Source organism: Meleagris gallopavo, chromosome 12, assembly GCF_905368555.1.
Source record: "Meleagris gallopavo chromosome 12, MGAL_WU_HG_1.1, whole genome shotgun sequence".
Taxonomy (NCBI): domain Eukaryota; kingdom Metazoa; phylum Chordata; class Aves; order Galliformes; family Phasianidae; genus Meleagris; species Meleagris gallopavo.
The window spans coordinates 12,685,331-12,701,871 of record NC_139415.1 but is presented as its reverse complement, the minus strand read 5'-3'; the positions used below and the strand labels follow the sequence as shown (position 1 = coordinate 12,701,871).

At 46.4% G+C, this 16,541-nt stretch overlaps 1 protein-coding gene across 7 annotated transcripts in view; it reads right to left on the bottom strand.

The window, feature by feature from the left end:
- The window catches only part of NTRK3 (neurotrophic receptor tyrosine kinase 3), a 192,909-nt gene that overhangs the window by 146,926 nt on the left and 29,442 nt on the right, over positions 1-16,541 (bottom strand). For 6 of the 7 annotated variants that reach the window (XM_010717488.3, XM_085234302.1, XM_085234303.1 and 3 more), the window contains one exon: positions 3,582-3,650. The exons of the other annotated variant lie outside the window; for it this stretch is intronic. In XM_010717488.3, the coding sequence (XP_010715790.1) occupies positions 3,582-3,650 (69 nt within the window). The remainder of the gene's footprint in view (positions 1-3,581; positions 3,651-16,541) is intronic. 7 annotated transcript variants of the gene reach the window in all.

Here is a 16,541-nt window from a genome sequence, read left to right as displayed (position 1 = left end):
TCAAGACACAGCCCGTTTCCCTAAGCTCAAGAACCAAAATGTGCCCGGTGGGCAGAGAACAAAACCTATTTTCATTTTCCATTTCTGTTTCCCAGCACTAGTGCTTCTCTTGGGGGTGCAGGTGTTGTTTTCACCCCCTTCCAGAAAGGGGTGGGACCCAAAGGGAAGAGCTCTGATAGGGAGCAACACATGGTGCCCAACACCCAAATTGGCTGAACATGGAGCAGACAAGTACCATCAACTTACTACAGCTGTATTAGTGCAACTGTTGGTGGCAGTAAGTTTTTAAGCTAAAGCTACAAACATTAAGCTGGGCTCATCATACCAGAAAGGTTGCCATGCTCCATTCCCAAAACTTCTTGTGTAGCACTGTAGAAGTGTCCTGCAGGCTGAGCTGGCAGGGACTACCTGTATTAGAAATGCTGACAGTCCAGGCAGAGAAACAAGATGTTCAGGACTACAGCATTTTATCCAACCAAGGAAGTAATTGGATCCAGAGTCTTAGGCCTTTCCGGGAAGGAATTTCTTGAAATGTCAGCCCTAAGCTCTCTGAGGACGTGACAAAGGAAGCCAAGGACATGACAGAGGAAACCAGCTGTGACTTCTGGATAAGAAAGGCTCTAAGTCCAATGTTTATGAGCTGTTGCGAGTGTCAGATGCTTCCTTGTGCACGCTCAGCTTGCTTCAGGCGTTGGAGAGCTGCGCTCACATTAACTCCAGCCCTGTCGGTCAAGGTCAGGCTCTGCCGTGGGAATTTGGGCTGGAGTTACTGGAAACCATTCCAAGTCTTGTTCTGGCCAGAAGGAGAAAGAGATAATATTCTTTGGAAGCATGCCTCATTTTTGCCATCGTTTCTTCAGTGAGTCATCAGTGGAAAAGCTCCACTCTTTCAATGCTTCTGCTTTAAAGTAATATTCCTAGCTTGAGACAGTTTGAATGCAGACTGGCAGCTCTTTCAAGCCCCAGGTTCCCATTCACCTGCCTGCTCTCATAGTGTAGCATGATCTTCATATTAGCATTCGGCTCACCTCCTCAGTGTTCACCATGGCTTTGTCAGGTTTTACGTTCCCACATGGAGATCTCCATCACACACAGTTGCAGTTCCTCCCATCCCAACACTTTTCCAGAGACAATCCTCCCATCCTCTCCAGCCTTGGGCTTCTGCTTCTGCACAGGCCCCAGCTCCTTGCCACCTCCTTCCTCTCCAGAGGGGTTTTGGTTTCACGTAAATCCTTCATGTAACTCCCTTTCTGGTTTTCACCAGTGCTTCACACTCACTTTATGTAGGCCATATATTCCATCTCCCTTCCAAATCCTGGGAGCCTGCTTGGTATTCAGCATGCCAAAAAACTGTCTTCTACTCACCCATCCTCTGCATTTCTAAAAAAATTACAAATAAGAATTCCACTTTTGCACATCCTTTCCTAATTTCTCTGCAGCCTGGAGACTTTTCTTTAAAAGCTTCAGTGCTCAGAACCATGACCACTCCACAAGAGAAATATTTCTTTACCTTAGTTTCCAACTTCTTTATTTGAATGATTATTCAGAGTCCATATTTTAGGCTACGTTCCCACGTGATCTTTTCTCTCAAACAGATCAAAGTTCAGCAGTTTCCTAGCCATGGGAAGGACACCACAAGCACAGCAACACTGGCTTCCCAGTGGGTATCAGCTGAAACGTTCCTCTTCTTTCATTCTTCGAGAAGCAGTAGCAGCGTGTTATTTTGGTACATCCTACCTGTGCTGACATGGAAGAGGTTCCATAGTGATAAGGAACCCAGAAGGGACATATGACAAGAAATATCAGTGACAAAGCACTTCTCCAGAAGAAAATAAACTTGACCAGGCTCTCATTCCAGCTCCCAGACAAGGTTCTCGTTGATCACTCGAGCCCATGCCACAGGGTGATGCCAAGAAGCCTTTCAGAGCACCTTTCAGTGGCAGAGATGACCAGTCAAGCTGGGCATTGCCAAGAAACTCCAATGAAAATGCTGACAACACAATTTATAACAGAATGGCTGTCCCATCTCCCATCTCTTTCCTATTACCCAGCCCCGTGATTTCCCATGTGCCTACCCACGTTACTTCTTTCATCAATCAGGGCTCGTTATCTCTGAGCGCAGCTCTGAGCACATTTCCAACAGGAGCCAAACCATTCACTTCATTTCCCTTTGCCAGGCTGCAGAGCCCTGGCCTCGAGTGACTCTGCTGACAGACTGCAGCCACCTCCAACACACCAGTTTCCCTGCCAGCATCCGCTGTTCGCTATGGATGTACTCAGCATCTGATGGGACATGCACCATTCAGTGCCCAAAAAGCAGCATCTCAATTCCCTCTTTGTCTGGCATTGGTCTTTTGAGCCTGATTCATTTTAGCAGACCTGGGACACACCCAAAGAAAAAAAAAAAACATATATAAGCAACTGAAATGAAACAACAGAAATGAGCCACTTTGGAAGCGTCGCCATGAATCTGCAGGATCACTGTGATCCCAGGCTCTGCTGCCTCTTGCCCAGGACTGCAGCCCTTTTTGCACCTCCACATTTGGGTCTTTCAGAGGCAGCAACCATCAATCTGAATTTTGCCAAACAGTGCAATGATAATAAGTAAAGGTCTAAGAATACAAATGACTCATGCTATTAAACTTGAAACCTGAGCCAGGCTTTAAAAATATTTAGAGCAATCAGCAAGGGGACAAATTCCAAGTTCAGCATTTTACGTTTGCAAGCCAGATTCCCCATCAGAAGGGCGTTCCTCTATTTCTAATATCACTATTAGTATTTTTCATCTAACAATTTGACAGAAATAAAATACACTGCAGCAACACCAGTGATAACACACTTACTCCCACTTGAAAGACTGTCTTTATTCTTTCATAAGTCACTTCCAGCTTACAGCTCTATTGATCATCGGTGAGGATGAATGGAGCTTCCCAGGATCCTCTGGGAGAAATCCTACATATATATATATTTTTATACCTACCAAACAACTATTTCTAAAATACAACAAAACAGGTCATCGGGTCAACACTCCATTGATTTCATGTCCATTTATTCTTCAAGCACAGCACTGAACGCTCCATCAATAATTCAACAGGCTGAAGGCCACTGGTGCCCCAGGAGGGACACTATCTCATCATGCACACGGGAGCTGGCAGGTACCTCAATTGCTGGAGATCAAGGGAGTCATCCACCCAGAATCAGGATTGTTTCTAAAGCCTGACCAGAAGCGAAAAAAATACAACAGTTGGAGGGTAAGGCCAACCATGAGGACCAAGTCTTCGGGAAGATCCACTCCAAATCTTGCCCAATGAGTATGACTTATGTGTTCCTAGCATTAGTCAACCATTTACTGCCCCAAGAATGACCTGTTCATCATCCTGATGTTAATTAGCCAGCTGCTCCAATGCTAAAAGAGAAGCAGTTCTGCTCTGGTGCTCCCATAGCCAGGAAACCCTCCCAAGGAAGGTGCTGCCCAATGGAGTTTTAGATAATTATTCACAAGCTTCAAAACAGCTCTGTTTAAAGAGCCTCCTCTCAGCCTCCCCTTTTCTTCCAGTTAGAACCTCCAGGATAGAACTTACAGGTCAAAGAGCCGCAGTGTCTGGAAGAGTTGCCATGACAGGGTGGTGAGCCGGTTACCAGAGAGGTCTCTGAAAATTAACAAGAAAAAAGGAGTCACGGTAAATAATTCCTCCTGCATGCAGTCCTACTTCCACCGCAGGGCCCATCATCTGCTACAGCACTGTCAAACAGTTTAGGACCCAGTTTTAGCTTTCCTAATGAGAGATGTTAACGAAGCTGAACCTGGATGGAAGTTCCTCATTTTATTTTTCATGCAGAGGGTGGAGACCAAGGAGGTTGTGGATGCCCCATCCCTGGAGGCATTCAAGGCCAGGCTGGATGTGGCTCTGGACAGCCTGGTCTGGTGGTTGGCGACCTTACACGTAGCAGGGGGGTTGAAACTGGATGATCACTGTGGTCCTTTTCAACCCAGGCCATCCTATCATTTTATTCCACCCTCCCACAGGAGAAAGTAGTTTACATCCAGCTGCAGCGCTAAAAGAAATAATAGTAATAATTCAAACAGTAAGATTTGCCTGATTCTTGCCTGTGAATCTGGAGCTTAACCAACCATAAGCAGAAAGAACAAGTCTAATTTTGTAAGCTGAACAAAAATTAAGTAAAACTGTCACGTTAAAAGTATTAACACCCGAGCTGTAACAACAGAACGATGATTACCCAAGGTATTATCATATGGTACCTAGTAGCCATGCATTACAGTATCCCGTTATGGCTGTTTGCTGCTTGCACCCAGGGGTATCACCACCACAGCAGCTAACAGCTCCCTGTCCCTCTCTCCATCTGTCCAAACTTGCAGAAACATAAATCTCATCTACCTGGGAGAGCCTTGCAACCCAGCAGATATCGCCTCTTCGGCTGGAAGCCAGGGGGGATAAAAGAGTGCAAAAATCAAACTAAGAATTACTAAAGGAGAAACGATGTTCTGGGGGCAAGCTAGGAGGCAGCCACACAAGGAGAAGAGCCTCAGATTTCCGGCAGCACAACATGATAAGGAAACTGCTGTCTGCAGCCTTCCTGGGGATGCCTGGGGTGAGCAGAGGGGTGTTGGCAGAATCCCAGATCTGCCCGTATCCATCCTAGCATTCAGAGCTCCAGGAAACACAGGAGGCGACTCCTTACATCTCTCACAGAGTGCGCTTCCACTGCCATCACTGCTCATCCCGTTGGGAGCTCCGGATCCATCCCACACATTATTGGGCTCCCCCACAAAGCCCTGCTCTGAAATTCTACAGTTAGGAATGGGGAGATCACCGCAGCTCTGACACCAAACCAGCATCCCAATGGCTCTCCGTGAGCATGGCAGGCACAGAATCCTAAACATCCCAACAGCTCAGTGCTGCATTGTTAAATTCTGGTTGTGCCTCTCAGATTGCCCCGTTGTGTAAACCACTGCAAACCACAGGTACTTCATTTTGCATGACTAAGATGCCCTTCCCCCCCCCAATTCTTAATGCTGACAAATTGATTCCAGCCTCCACCAAAGTTTAGGGAGATGGCAAAAATAGCAGGTGATGTTAAACAAGGGAAAAGTTAAAAAAAAAAAATTGCCCAACTCTCTCCTTTATCCACCCTGGAGCACTCAGCACCTGGGAAGTTTGCAAAGACAGATGAAAAGTAGGAGGGGAAGGAGCAGATCACTGCTAGAAAGAAATAAGACAGTACACTCCCTCCCCCTACACAGAGAGGAGAGGGAAGCATAACAGGGGATGCATGAGAGACAGTAAAATGTGGGAGAGAGGCAGAGATGCAGAGGAGGGAAGTGAGTCTTGCTAGAATGTCCTTTCTCAAAGGTCATGTTTTGCTACATTAGGCAGAAATGTCAAGAGAAAATTGGATTCTGAAAGAGAAGAGAAAAAACAACAGGCTTTTCACGCAAATAAGGGAATCAAAAATAGCATGATCATGTTATTACAATTTAGGGCACAGGGAGATGGAGGAAGGAAACGTCCTCACTAATGCAAGAATCTTTGCCATGCAGATGTGCTCAGCTTTTCTCCTTCAGTCCTTGGAAACCAACTCCTACCACCCACATCCCAACCTCAGAAAGCCACAACCCACACTGAACATTGGGCAAGATGAGTCCTCACTTGCATGCATCTGACCTTGCTCCAGTCATATCAGACATCTACCGTGTCAGCAAGGTCCTTGTGCAAGGCCTTGATATCAGCATGGACACAGAAAAGGGCTGCATCCACAAATGCAACAGAAAAGCATATCGTTTAGGTCACAAAGGCAAACACCTGAAACCCAGAACTGCTCTTTTATGCATGCATTGAGTCCATCTGCTGACTTTTGTGGCAGAAGATGCGGAGCTGTTACAGGAAAACCTCTCTGCACAGCTTCAATCTCTCCCCAGAATAGATCCATCCCCTGTGCTGGATGGGGCAGGCTTCCTGGGGAAAATAGCATGTGATTATGTAATTAGAGACAGTATCACAGTACATGCACACGAGGAGATTAAATTATGGCTCTACGGGTGAACGGAGCAATGGCATTTTATAACCAATTCAGCATTTGCAAGGTTCCCTCTCTTCTGTGGCCATGCACAGTGAGTTTCCCAGGCCAAAAGTTCCTTTTTGCTTCCATATCCCCACTGCTTCTATTGCTGGAGCCCACCTTCTACCTATCACTCTTCAAACTACTCCCAAATGCTCCTCATGGGTTGATGGCTGGACTAGATGATCTTAGTGGTCTTCCCAGCCTTAATGATTCTGTGATCTCCTTTATCCACAGCCTATGACCTTCTGAGCCCTAGCATCCTTGCATTCCCAGTGTCCCAACAAGAGTTGCTACCCTTCATCTCCTCCATCTGCTCCCAAATATCCTCTGCAAAACTCCCTCCAACTGGACCAAGATTTGTTCTGCCTCAATAAAGTCCTGGAGAAATAAAACTGGATGCTACCAGATGTGAAAGCTCACATAACTCCTGAAACACCCAGACCATTTACCTGGGAACACCACAGAAGTCACCCACCTAGGAATAGTAGAGGATTTTTTAATTCATTTGAATATTAGCACACTCGCATGGAGAAGGTAAAAAATAAGCCTTTTCTACACGACCTGCTCTTTGACAAGCAGATTTCCTCCCTCCACAAAAGGAGGGTGTGGGTACCTGGGATGGAAGCATCACGCCAGTGTTTTCTGGCTTAAACCCAACAGCCCATTTTCCCCTCTATCCGCTGCCTCAGCCATCCAAGCAGGTTTTGTTTGAAACCAGACAGAAATCATCAGAAAAAAAAAAAATTGATTGAGCCAGGAGCACAGACATCCAACACAGAAAACTTCAGCCTGAGCAATTAAAATCTGGCAGAGTTATAGGAAAGTGGAAACAATCCTGTAGCAGAGTGTGCCAGACAACCTTTATAATAGCCTGTGCATCAGCTCCACCTGTAATAAAGTATGGCACATCACATGCCACAGGGACACCTGGGAGAGAAGCAAAACACCTTATCTGTGTATTTCACACTGGCAGATAGAAGCCTGTTTCGGGACATAACTGTGACAATCTGGCTGAGGAATGAGGGGAGAGAAAAGAGGACCAATCCTTTCAGTCCCTGTGCATGAGGAACACGTGGGGATTAGGAAAGCAACACCTTCTGCACAGAACCCTCACCACTCTTGTGCTTAGAACCCTAGAATTATTTGAGTGGGAAGGGGCCCTGCAAGGCCATCTGGTCCGACTCCCCTGCACTGAACAGGGACACCTACAGCTGATCAGGTGCTCAGAGCCCCATCCAGCCTGACCTGCGGTGTCTGCAGGGATGGGGCACCCAGCACCTCTCTGGGCAACCTGTGCCAGTGCCTCACCACCCTGATCAGGAGAGGAGCCCAGATCCAGGCAGCCCATAGCCAGTGGTCTTTCACAAAAGAGGAAACAGCGTGTTCTTCTTTTCCCTCAATTACCCTGCTGCCAAAAGAGTTCCTACTATTAAAGCCATTCTTATTCAGCTAAATTAAGCTGGATGTCTCATTAATGACAGCAACAAGCTAAAGCCCCTGTAATTAAACTGTAAGCTATATTATGTGGTTCAGTCCAACATGATGTCAGCAGCTCTGCTGGGGAGGGACTCTGCTTGCCTCCTCCACTCACACTCATTTCCACCATGAGGCATCCAATTCTGCATGGGGGAAGTTTTCCATGCATTTTAATAACATGGTGCCACTCTGGATCATGGGAACAGAGCAGCCAGGGTTGGAGGAACTCCAACAAGGGCCAGACACAAATTAGAGATGAGGCATACATCATACATCTCCAGACGCCTTCCCCAAAACTGAATGTCTTTCCTTAATGCATTAGATTTATCCCCAGCCAGTCCCAGGAACTGTAGAAATACAGACAGACCTCACCACAAAGCAGACTCTGCAAGTGTTGGACTCAGTTGAAATCCCCCATAGCTCAGCACAAAGCCCCAGCAGGACACACCTGAACCAGAGCCTACAAAGCATCAGAGAGTGCCCAGCACACACAAGCTTGATACATGGAAAACAGATAAGTCAGTAGTGCCCAAGTCTTTGCTGGTCCTAGACACAGCAGAATAAAATAGCCATCGAGGTTCAAGCTTCCTTTGTGAGTTTGGACACCGTAACTCCCTCCTTGCTCCCAAACGCATCCACAATATTGCACAATCCTTTACAAGACATCCAAACTCGTATCACATTCCATGATATCATTCCCCCAAATTATTTCTTGTGCTAATAGCCAGAACTTGTGATAATCTCCCAAAGTCAAGGCCCCTAGCATTGAAGGACAGCATCAAAAGTGGGAGCCCTGCCACCCACCATGCCCAAAAGATGCAACACCAGAGAGGGGCAGCCCAGCATCCCTTCGTGCCTCCTAGTTCCAATATCATACTTTGTAAAACTCAAATGCCATTGAAACAGGATGGAAAGGGGTGGAGAGGGGTGACTCCTCCACACTGTTCTTTAAATAACAGCATAGTAACACAGAAGCTTCAGAGCACAGCAGGGCAGGGGCGTGTGGCACCATGGCTCCAGCAGCTCCCAGCACATCTGCTCCACACCTCTCCTCCCACCGCCTCTGCCAACAGCCTGCAGCCCAGCCCTGAGCCCTCAAAGGCCATCTCCACGATGCCTTCACACCCTCCAGCTCATATCATTCAAGGAACTTCCCAGCTTCACTAAGCTTTTTTGGAGACATATCATCCCTCAGAGCTCACTGTTGCTCACGGTTCTGGTTCGGCGCGTGGTACAGATGGGAAGTGGACAGCAGACGTGGGTAATATCATCCTCTGTGCTTCAAGATGGATCAAAGGAGGGGATCTGGCCCTCCTGTTGTTGCATGCTGTTTATACTGCTCTTCTCCGAAGACATCTGGGCTCCCAGAGGACTCGAGGAAAGGTTAAAAGCAAGGTCAGCCCTGCAGTTGCTTTCCCTTTGCCTGCCAGCTTCCCTGCAGGGCAGAGTTCAGCAGCATCCACAAAGCATGCCAATCTCCCACTTAAGGAAAAGGAAATTAATCTGCAACAGGCAAGAGCCCTTCCCTACGGCTGTCCTCTCACAGCTGAGATATCCTCAGAGATGCTTTGCATCAGTCTTTCCACTTGTTGCCCAAGCTGGAGTCATTTTAGGTCCATTACATCTGGAATAACCATACACTGGGCTTTTCTCCTGCTTTGATACCCAGCAATGATACTGGAGAGTGGTGCTGATTGAGAACAAGGGTTGCCAGCTGACAGCTCCAGCAAGAGGCTGGCTTTCCCCTGCTTGTTTGCTTCAAATTGCATGTTTCTTCCAGATAGGAACAGAAAACAGCCGGGGAATGCCTCCCACTCGCAGGTTTCCAGCAGGACCGAGCAAACCAGACGGCTGCATAACAAAAATCACCCCTACTGAGCTGAGACACAGCGCAAGGAGACAGCACAGGACGGAAAGTACCTTAAGGGGCATTTCCTAGCATCTCCATACGCACAGGGGCACCAGACTGCAGATACACACCCTCCCACAATTCCACGTGTTTCCCATTGCATCTCTCCTGTTTTCAGTGCTGAGACTCCAGGCACCCCATGGATGCCTGGATCTAGGCAAGGTGCACACAAGAGTCCCGACTTCATCACCTTGAATGCAGAGCCCTGGGATGGGGTCTTGTTCTCCCTCCCCCTCCCCAGTGAGGGCTGTACTCTCAGCTGTTGCAGGGCTCTCGCCTCAAATTTATATTAAAAATAGTTCTCCCACACATGCATTTAATTGAATGTCCAGAAATCAATGAGCCTTGAATAATCTCACACACTGCTCTTGCAGGGGTTAGTAAAGGGAACAGTAACAGCTATGCCTGAGCACTGATTTGTCTGCCTTGGGGAGCTGCCAGAGGCAGAGAGAGTCTGGGACAGTGATGAGGAATTTGCAAGCAGAGGCTCTGAAGAAAAGAAGAGTACGAAAATGTATAGATATTTTATATATACATATACACACACATGCCTATATCTCCCAGCAACAGCAAAACAACAGGGCATTAGGCAGGCTAAGCTCTCAGCAGACACTGCTAAATGGTTTCCAATTAATTAACTGATTACATGATAGAACAGAAGGGGATTCAAGTGAGTGCTGTTGACCTTTAAGAATAATTAATATCATCAGGATCGCAAAACTCGTCCAAGAAAAATAATTAGGAAGACTCTAATATTGGCTCCAAAGCCATGTCGAAGGATGAGAGGAAGGTTCTGGTTAATATAGCAGCACTGTTCCTAAGTTTTTTCTAACAAACCCATTTTTCCTTTCCACTTACTTTCCATACAACTCACACACGCTTCTTCCCTACCCCAATCAATCCTCCTCCTTCTCTTCAGACCCATTTTCCCCATGACATTTTTCACAGCTCACCCCCAGTTCCACATGGAAACCACATGGGAAAAGGCTGGAAAGCCTGTGAGCTTCCTAAGAAAGGTTGCATGAATACACTGCAAGAGAGGCTGCACGAGCAGCCATCATCCCTCGTAGAAGTGTGAAAAAGCCACAGCCCTGGAATGAAACCCACCTTTTCAGCAAATAAATAAGTTTCCTCTACAGCTTATTACTGTTGCAACTTCTGTGGCTTGACACTTCACTAAATTATAGATAAAAGGAAATACAGTCTTCCTAGGCTCAGAAAAGGAGGCTGCTGCCAAAGAGCTGTTTTTACAACAGCTAATGAAAAGAAAGCTTGCCATTAGCCCACAGCACCCAGCCCACATCCCTGCTGAGCACAGCAGAGCTTGGGATCAAGCAGCTGGACAAACGGATGACCTTTAAGGTTCCTTCCAACCCAAGCTATTTTATGATTCTATGACACCCACCCTTAAAGACCAGATCTGTGGGGCACGTGTGGGGAAGAGAAGGCAGAGCTGGGATCATGCCCTTCCAGAGGGACCACACTCCACCAAAGGGAACGCACTGTCAGCCAGTAGAGCTGGCAGCTGACACCTCCCGTGCATCACAGAGGCTCCTGGCCTCAGCAGGAGGTGATGCTGATATGCTCCAGCTACGCCTCATCAAATGGCAAGATAAACACTCAACCTGGGAGACAGACAACATCAAGCAAAGAGCCAGCTCACAGCTCTCTCCAAGGATCCGTGGGGATGGGGAGCAGGGAGGCAGCAGCAGCACCTAGGGGCACACCTGAGCATGGGGTTTGGAGCAGAAATGTGTCTGTTTGCAGCAGTTGAGCACACGCAGGGGAGTACTGTTCCGAGCAGAGAGATGCCTACAGCTACTAGAGGTAGCCAGGGTCCAGCAAATCCTGCTTACTGCAATCATCTCTCATAACCACACCAGAAGCAGAAACATGTTTTGTCCTTAGCAATTAGTTCTGTCAAAAAATTCACAGGAACATCTGAACAAAGGGGCTGTATATTTCTTCTCAAAACATGTTGTACATAAAAAAAAAAAAAAAAAAAAAAAGTAGTTTATTTCCTCTACCCTTTATCTCCAAACCTTGGTCACTGTCAGGAGTATTTTCAAACGAAAAGCATAATCACCATGAAGTGTGGAGTGCTTCAAATTGTAGCAGGCATTCCTTCATTATTTCACGATGCAAATTACTCACAATTACCAACAAGCACAACTGGATTCAACAAACATTTAACCAAGCTCCATAAGCTGTGGTTACAGTGAGGTCAGATGGCAGTTCTCCTATCAAACTCCTCATGTGAGAAACCCACAGACAGCTGCCGGGTAGCAGTGCTGCAGGATGACTCCATTCCTGCTGCAGAACAAAGCCAGTGCCAGGAGCCACTGCAGTTCAGAAAGTTTATATTGCATCTGTCAAACAGACATCTCAGAAGATTTGCTTCATACACAGGAAAAGATGGAAGATTGAAAGCGCTGCTGGCAGTGAAACCAGACAGGTCATTCCTCAGGTGAACTCAAACCTTATGGCCAGACACAGCTTGCACCTGCAGCCAGGTGTGAGCAAGAGGCAGGAAAAACACAAGGCTTCAGCACAAGTAGAGAAGCTTGGCTGCAAGCAGGAAACGCCTGTGCTGCAGTCAGGGTGGCTGGGGCTGCTTGGAAGCTGGAAAGCCCAGCTGCAAGCAGAGAAAACGGGAGGGTTGGAGGCAGGGAGGCCTGAAAACCTGGAGGCTGGGAGACTGAGAAGCTCGGACAGTGGGACGAAGGCTGGGGCTGGGCTGGAGGATGGGAAGCAGAAGCGCGGGCAGGACGGCGGGTGGGGCCCTGTCCGTGGTGCTGAACGGCGGCGCGTCACTCACTGAGCGGCAGGGACACCAGGCACACCGCGATTCAGTCTGATGACCGGACCTGTGCCCTCCCATCACCCACAGCACCTCGAAAACAAAGACCTCGTGCTCCTATTCGCAGCCTTATAAACATCTCAGTGTCTTGCATCTGATCATTCAAAATTCATCCTAATACAAATGAAGGGAGTTTTGGTGAGAAACTTTCCCCTCCTCCCCTACATTTTCCTAATAAAATTTTATAATTCTAATAAAACACACAACTGCTTAACTCATGACATTTAAATTATTGCCTAGTCACACACTATCTTGGATTAATATCTCATCATTCCTGCCCTGACGTATCTTATTACTCAAATAACATATGATTTGAATGTTTCTATTTTTCTGCCCCGGTACCTACTGCCTGTACATTAAAAAAAAAAAAAAAGGGAAAATCATCCCTGGAACTGTATTGTTAGTAATGTAATATCAAAATACGTGTGGTCACTTAACTTTCACTCATCCCACCATGATTGCTCACTCTCCCAGCAGCTTTCCATGAGGCTTCCATGCTCTCAGGTCCCATCTGGGAAGTTCCTTCTCCCTATGCAGTAGCTCTTACACTGGCACAGGTAGACAAGACGCACCTTATACCAAAACTAATCAAGTGAGGTTTTGGGGAGCAATTAAGAGGAACAGCCAGAGGATGTTTCTGGAATATCTTTTCATTATGAAGCGACCCCAAGAGCCTAGAAACAAGATCTGGTCATAGCCAGTCCCCTATCTCCTGGAATCAGCTCATTCTGTGCTGCTGGTGTTCTCTTCTGAGAGGCTGAAAGATACGGTGAGATTTAACCAGCCACACAACATCTTCAGGACAGCACCTGATATTAGGCCTCTCTTTGAAGGGCAGCTCACAAGATATCTATGAGGTCATTGTTGTTGCATCAAGGACTACACATTACAGAGGATGAACATTCCCAAGCAGTTTTTGTTTATTAAGGTAGAAATGAGACAGGAAAGGCAGTCTAGAAAAGAACAGCAGTTGCCTCTTTCACATATATTCCAAGAAACAATTGATCAATCTTCAGAAAGCAAAATAAATCCCCATAGACACACAGTGCAGCTAGAAACATCTCAACATTTCGAAGAAAGGAAGGAGAGAGAAAGCCATGCTAACATCCTGAGAAACCAGGTACATAGGAATAGGCATGACATAAGAATCTAAGCAGGCAACAAATATTTGTGATAGTATTATTACAGCTCATCTTACATTGCAACCACATCCCACAATTCAATGCCAAATATCACTAGAAATCGTACCAGGAGTTATACTGCAAATAAATCAAATAAAAGGAGAGAAAACAAGTGTTGTTGTTCCAGGTTTTCAGGTGGGGAATCAAGGCAGAACAGGTCTTGCTCCAAGGTGCAAAGTGCTCAAGTTAGGAAGTTTCTGTCTTAAGCCCCATTGGAGTACACAGTTCATAAAATCACTGCTCCACCTCTTATTACAATACAAAAAAATCTCCTGAGCTGAGTGAAGCAGCCTGCAGTCAGAAATCCTACACCCAGCCCTCCACATACAAGTCAAACGATTTTGACCCAGCCTGAAGAAAAGCCACAGTCCTGCAGGAAACTGGAATCTCCTTTAGCCTTGCTCACAATGGCTGCTAAAACACAGAACCCACCTTTGCTGCTGCAGAAAAACAAACAACTGCAGTTAGCTGCTTGTCTGTCACCTGAGGTAAGGACTGGGAATAAACATCCCACCAAACCACTGCTGTCAGTTAGCATATCAGCAAGGACCTGCTCTGCACCGGCATCCAGAGAACAGAACAGATAGAAAGTCAGAGCAGGAAAGTTTATGGAGAAGGAGACATTGCTGCTGTTTATTTTGGTGACTGCACTCTAAGTGTGCCCATCATTTTACAGAACAACTAGAGAGACACAGGGGAAAATGCCTCCTAAGTAAATCACAGCACAGAGGCTCACTGTTAGAAGGTGTGGGGTGGTAACTTCTTTAGAGTACAAATATGAATCAAATTGTGTACCCAAACTGCCTGCTTGATTAGAGATAATGAAGGAACATTCACCTAATGGAAGTGAAAGACTATTTAATTTTTCTCATATTATTATTTTTTTTGTCCTATAGTCATGCAAAAATTCAACTCCTATTTAGCCCTTTGCAAATGCAAAATAAAGCACATTAAACTACCAAGGAGATGGTTTAGTTAAGCACATTACTTCATACCCAGTGAGCTAAGAGCTCTCATCTGCTGTGCCCCAGCTTATGCACAGGACTTGTCAGATTGCACTAGCTCAGGAGTACAGAAAGGAAAACATAAGCAATTAACACATGACAGTTTGGATTAGGAGGAGGCTGCCAAGATGGATATGAGAGCAGTGCAGCGATGAAAGGACAAAACGTGGCAAAATCATCAAGAAGAGAGAGAAAGGGTAATAGCACATCCAGGATCGAGCAAAGGACTGCAGGCAGACACAGGGCACGGAGCTGCTTACAGGAAGAGAGCAAAAGAGAACATTTAACTCTGCCATATATACACAAGTGGCTCTTTTAGAGCAAGGCAATAGATCATTAAACACTAAGGACAGGAAAACAACCCTCAAGCCATGACTGAGAGACCGATGCTATACTTGCAGTAATTCAAAGTCTGATACTTTGTTTATTTCTTTATTTATTATGAGATCTTGATTAATCTTTCAGATGCACAGAGCAAAGAAGGTGAACCTTGCCAGCCTTGCAAACCTGTTGCCCTCAGCCCTTGTAATCATGCGAGCCTCAGCTGCTGGAGGGCTTCAAATGCTGTCCCAAAACAGCACTGAAAAGAATCATAGAATCACAAGGCTGGAAATGACCTGCAAGATCATCTATAGTCCAACTGTCCTCCCATTACCACTGCTACCACAAGTTACTAAACCGTATCTCATAGCTCCTCACCCAGACAAAGGCACACCACCTCACCAACTCTGAGCTACTTGGCTACCTCAGTTTTCAGGTGACCCAGCCCAGTTTCCTCCTTGTCAAAGACTAAAGCCACAACGTGCCTCTGGGAACTCCCATGTGAAAGCTGCAGACTACTTCCAACACCAAAGTACCAGTTCACATGACACCACAGAATCACCTGAGTTGGAAGGGACCTTTAAAGGCCACGTAGTCCAAATCCCCTGCAATGAACAGTGATGCCACACAACTGTCAGGAGCCCAACAGGGCACCCAAGCCAACTCCACCCTCCAAGCTATACAACCAACAGCACAGGTCGTAGGGTACTGCAGGTTAACCACTCTGTGGGTTTACCTATAGGAACAGTCCCACTCGTCAGCCAGCTCACACTTCACCAGTCAGAGGAGGTCTGTGCACGTTCCTGCCAGCACCCACCAGTTTATCCTCAAGCCTCAATTTTATAGCAAAAACACTGATAGGATCACACAGATATAAAAATTGTATAGAACAGAAAGTGGCCTGCCCATATAATACTTAAAAACCAGTTGCAGTCAGCACAAAGTACTCCTAAAGCCCACTGTGGCTTTTCCCAAAGACCCCATCCTTAAGATGCTTGGGTGAAAAATAGAGGAAAAAATCTTCATCCTCAACCTCATCCCTGCTCTGGCAGGCAGTGCTGATAGAGCTCTTTGATAGGAGCTGTGTCTCAGCCAGCCCACAAACCCATTTAGAGCACATACAAACATCCAGAAGACACTTTAAGAAGAGCCTTTAAACGCAGGCAGAAATGGCAATTATTAATTTTCTAAATAGAAATCTGACTACTTAAGCCTTATTTAAAAGTGTGCCTGTCTCTATAATTACACAGCCTTAATTTGTTTTCTTTCCTCCACAATAAATAAGGTGCGCACAATTACCCTCTGCAAACACAGTGCCTCCTGACTGGCTGGCCCAGTATGCAGCTGCTCAGGAAAACATTTAGAGGGAATTACAGTCTCTTAAGTACCTGCTTCCCAGTGCAGGGAGACTCAGACACCGCAGAAGTCAATTTGTCTAGCCCTAGGCACAATCTGCTGGAAATCTCCTCTCCCACATGCATAGCTCTACCACCCCAGCTGCGAGCAGCAGGCTGGACACACTGCCTGCAAGCAATCAGGTCTTGTCCTCTCCTGAGCACCGATTCCGGTGCTGGGTTTTCCTGGTGACTTCTCAGTACTTAAATAAGGATTGTGATCGTGTTGCATTCTTTTCTACAGGTCACTACAACCACCTCTCTGCACTGTTTCTCTGACTATTTTCATGACAGCTGTATGAAAAAGATCCTCAT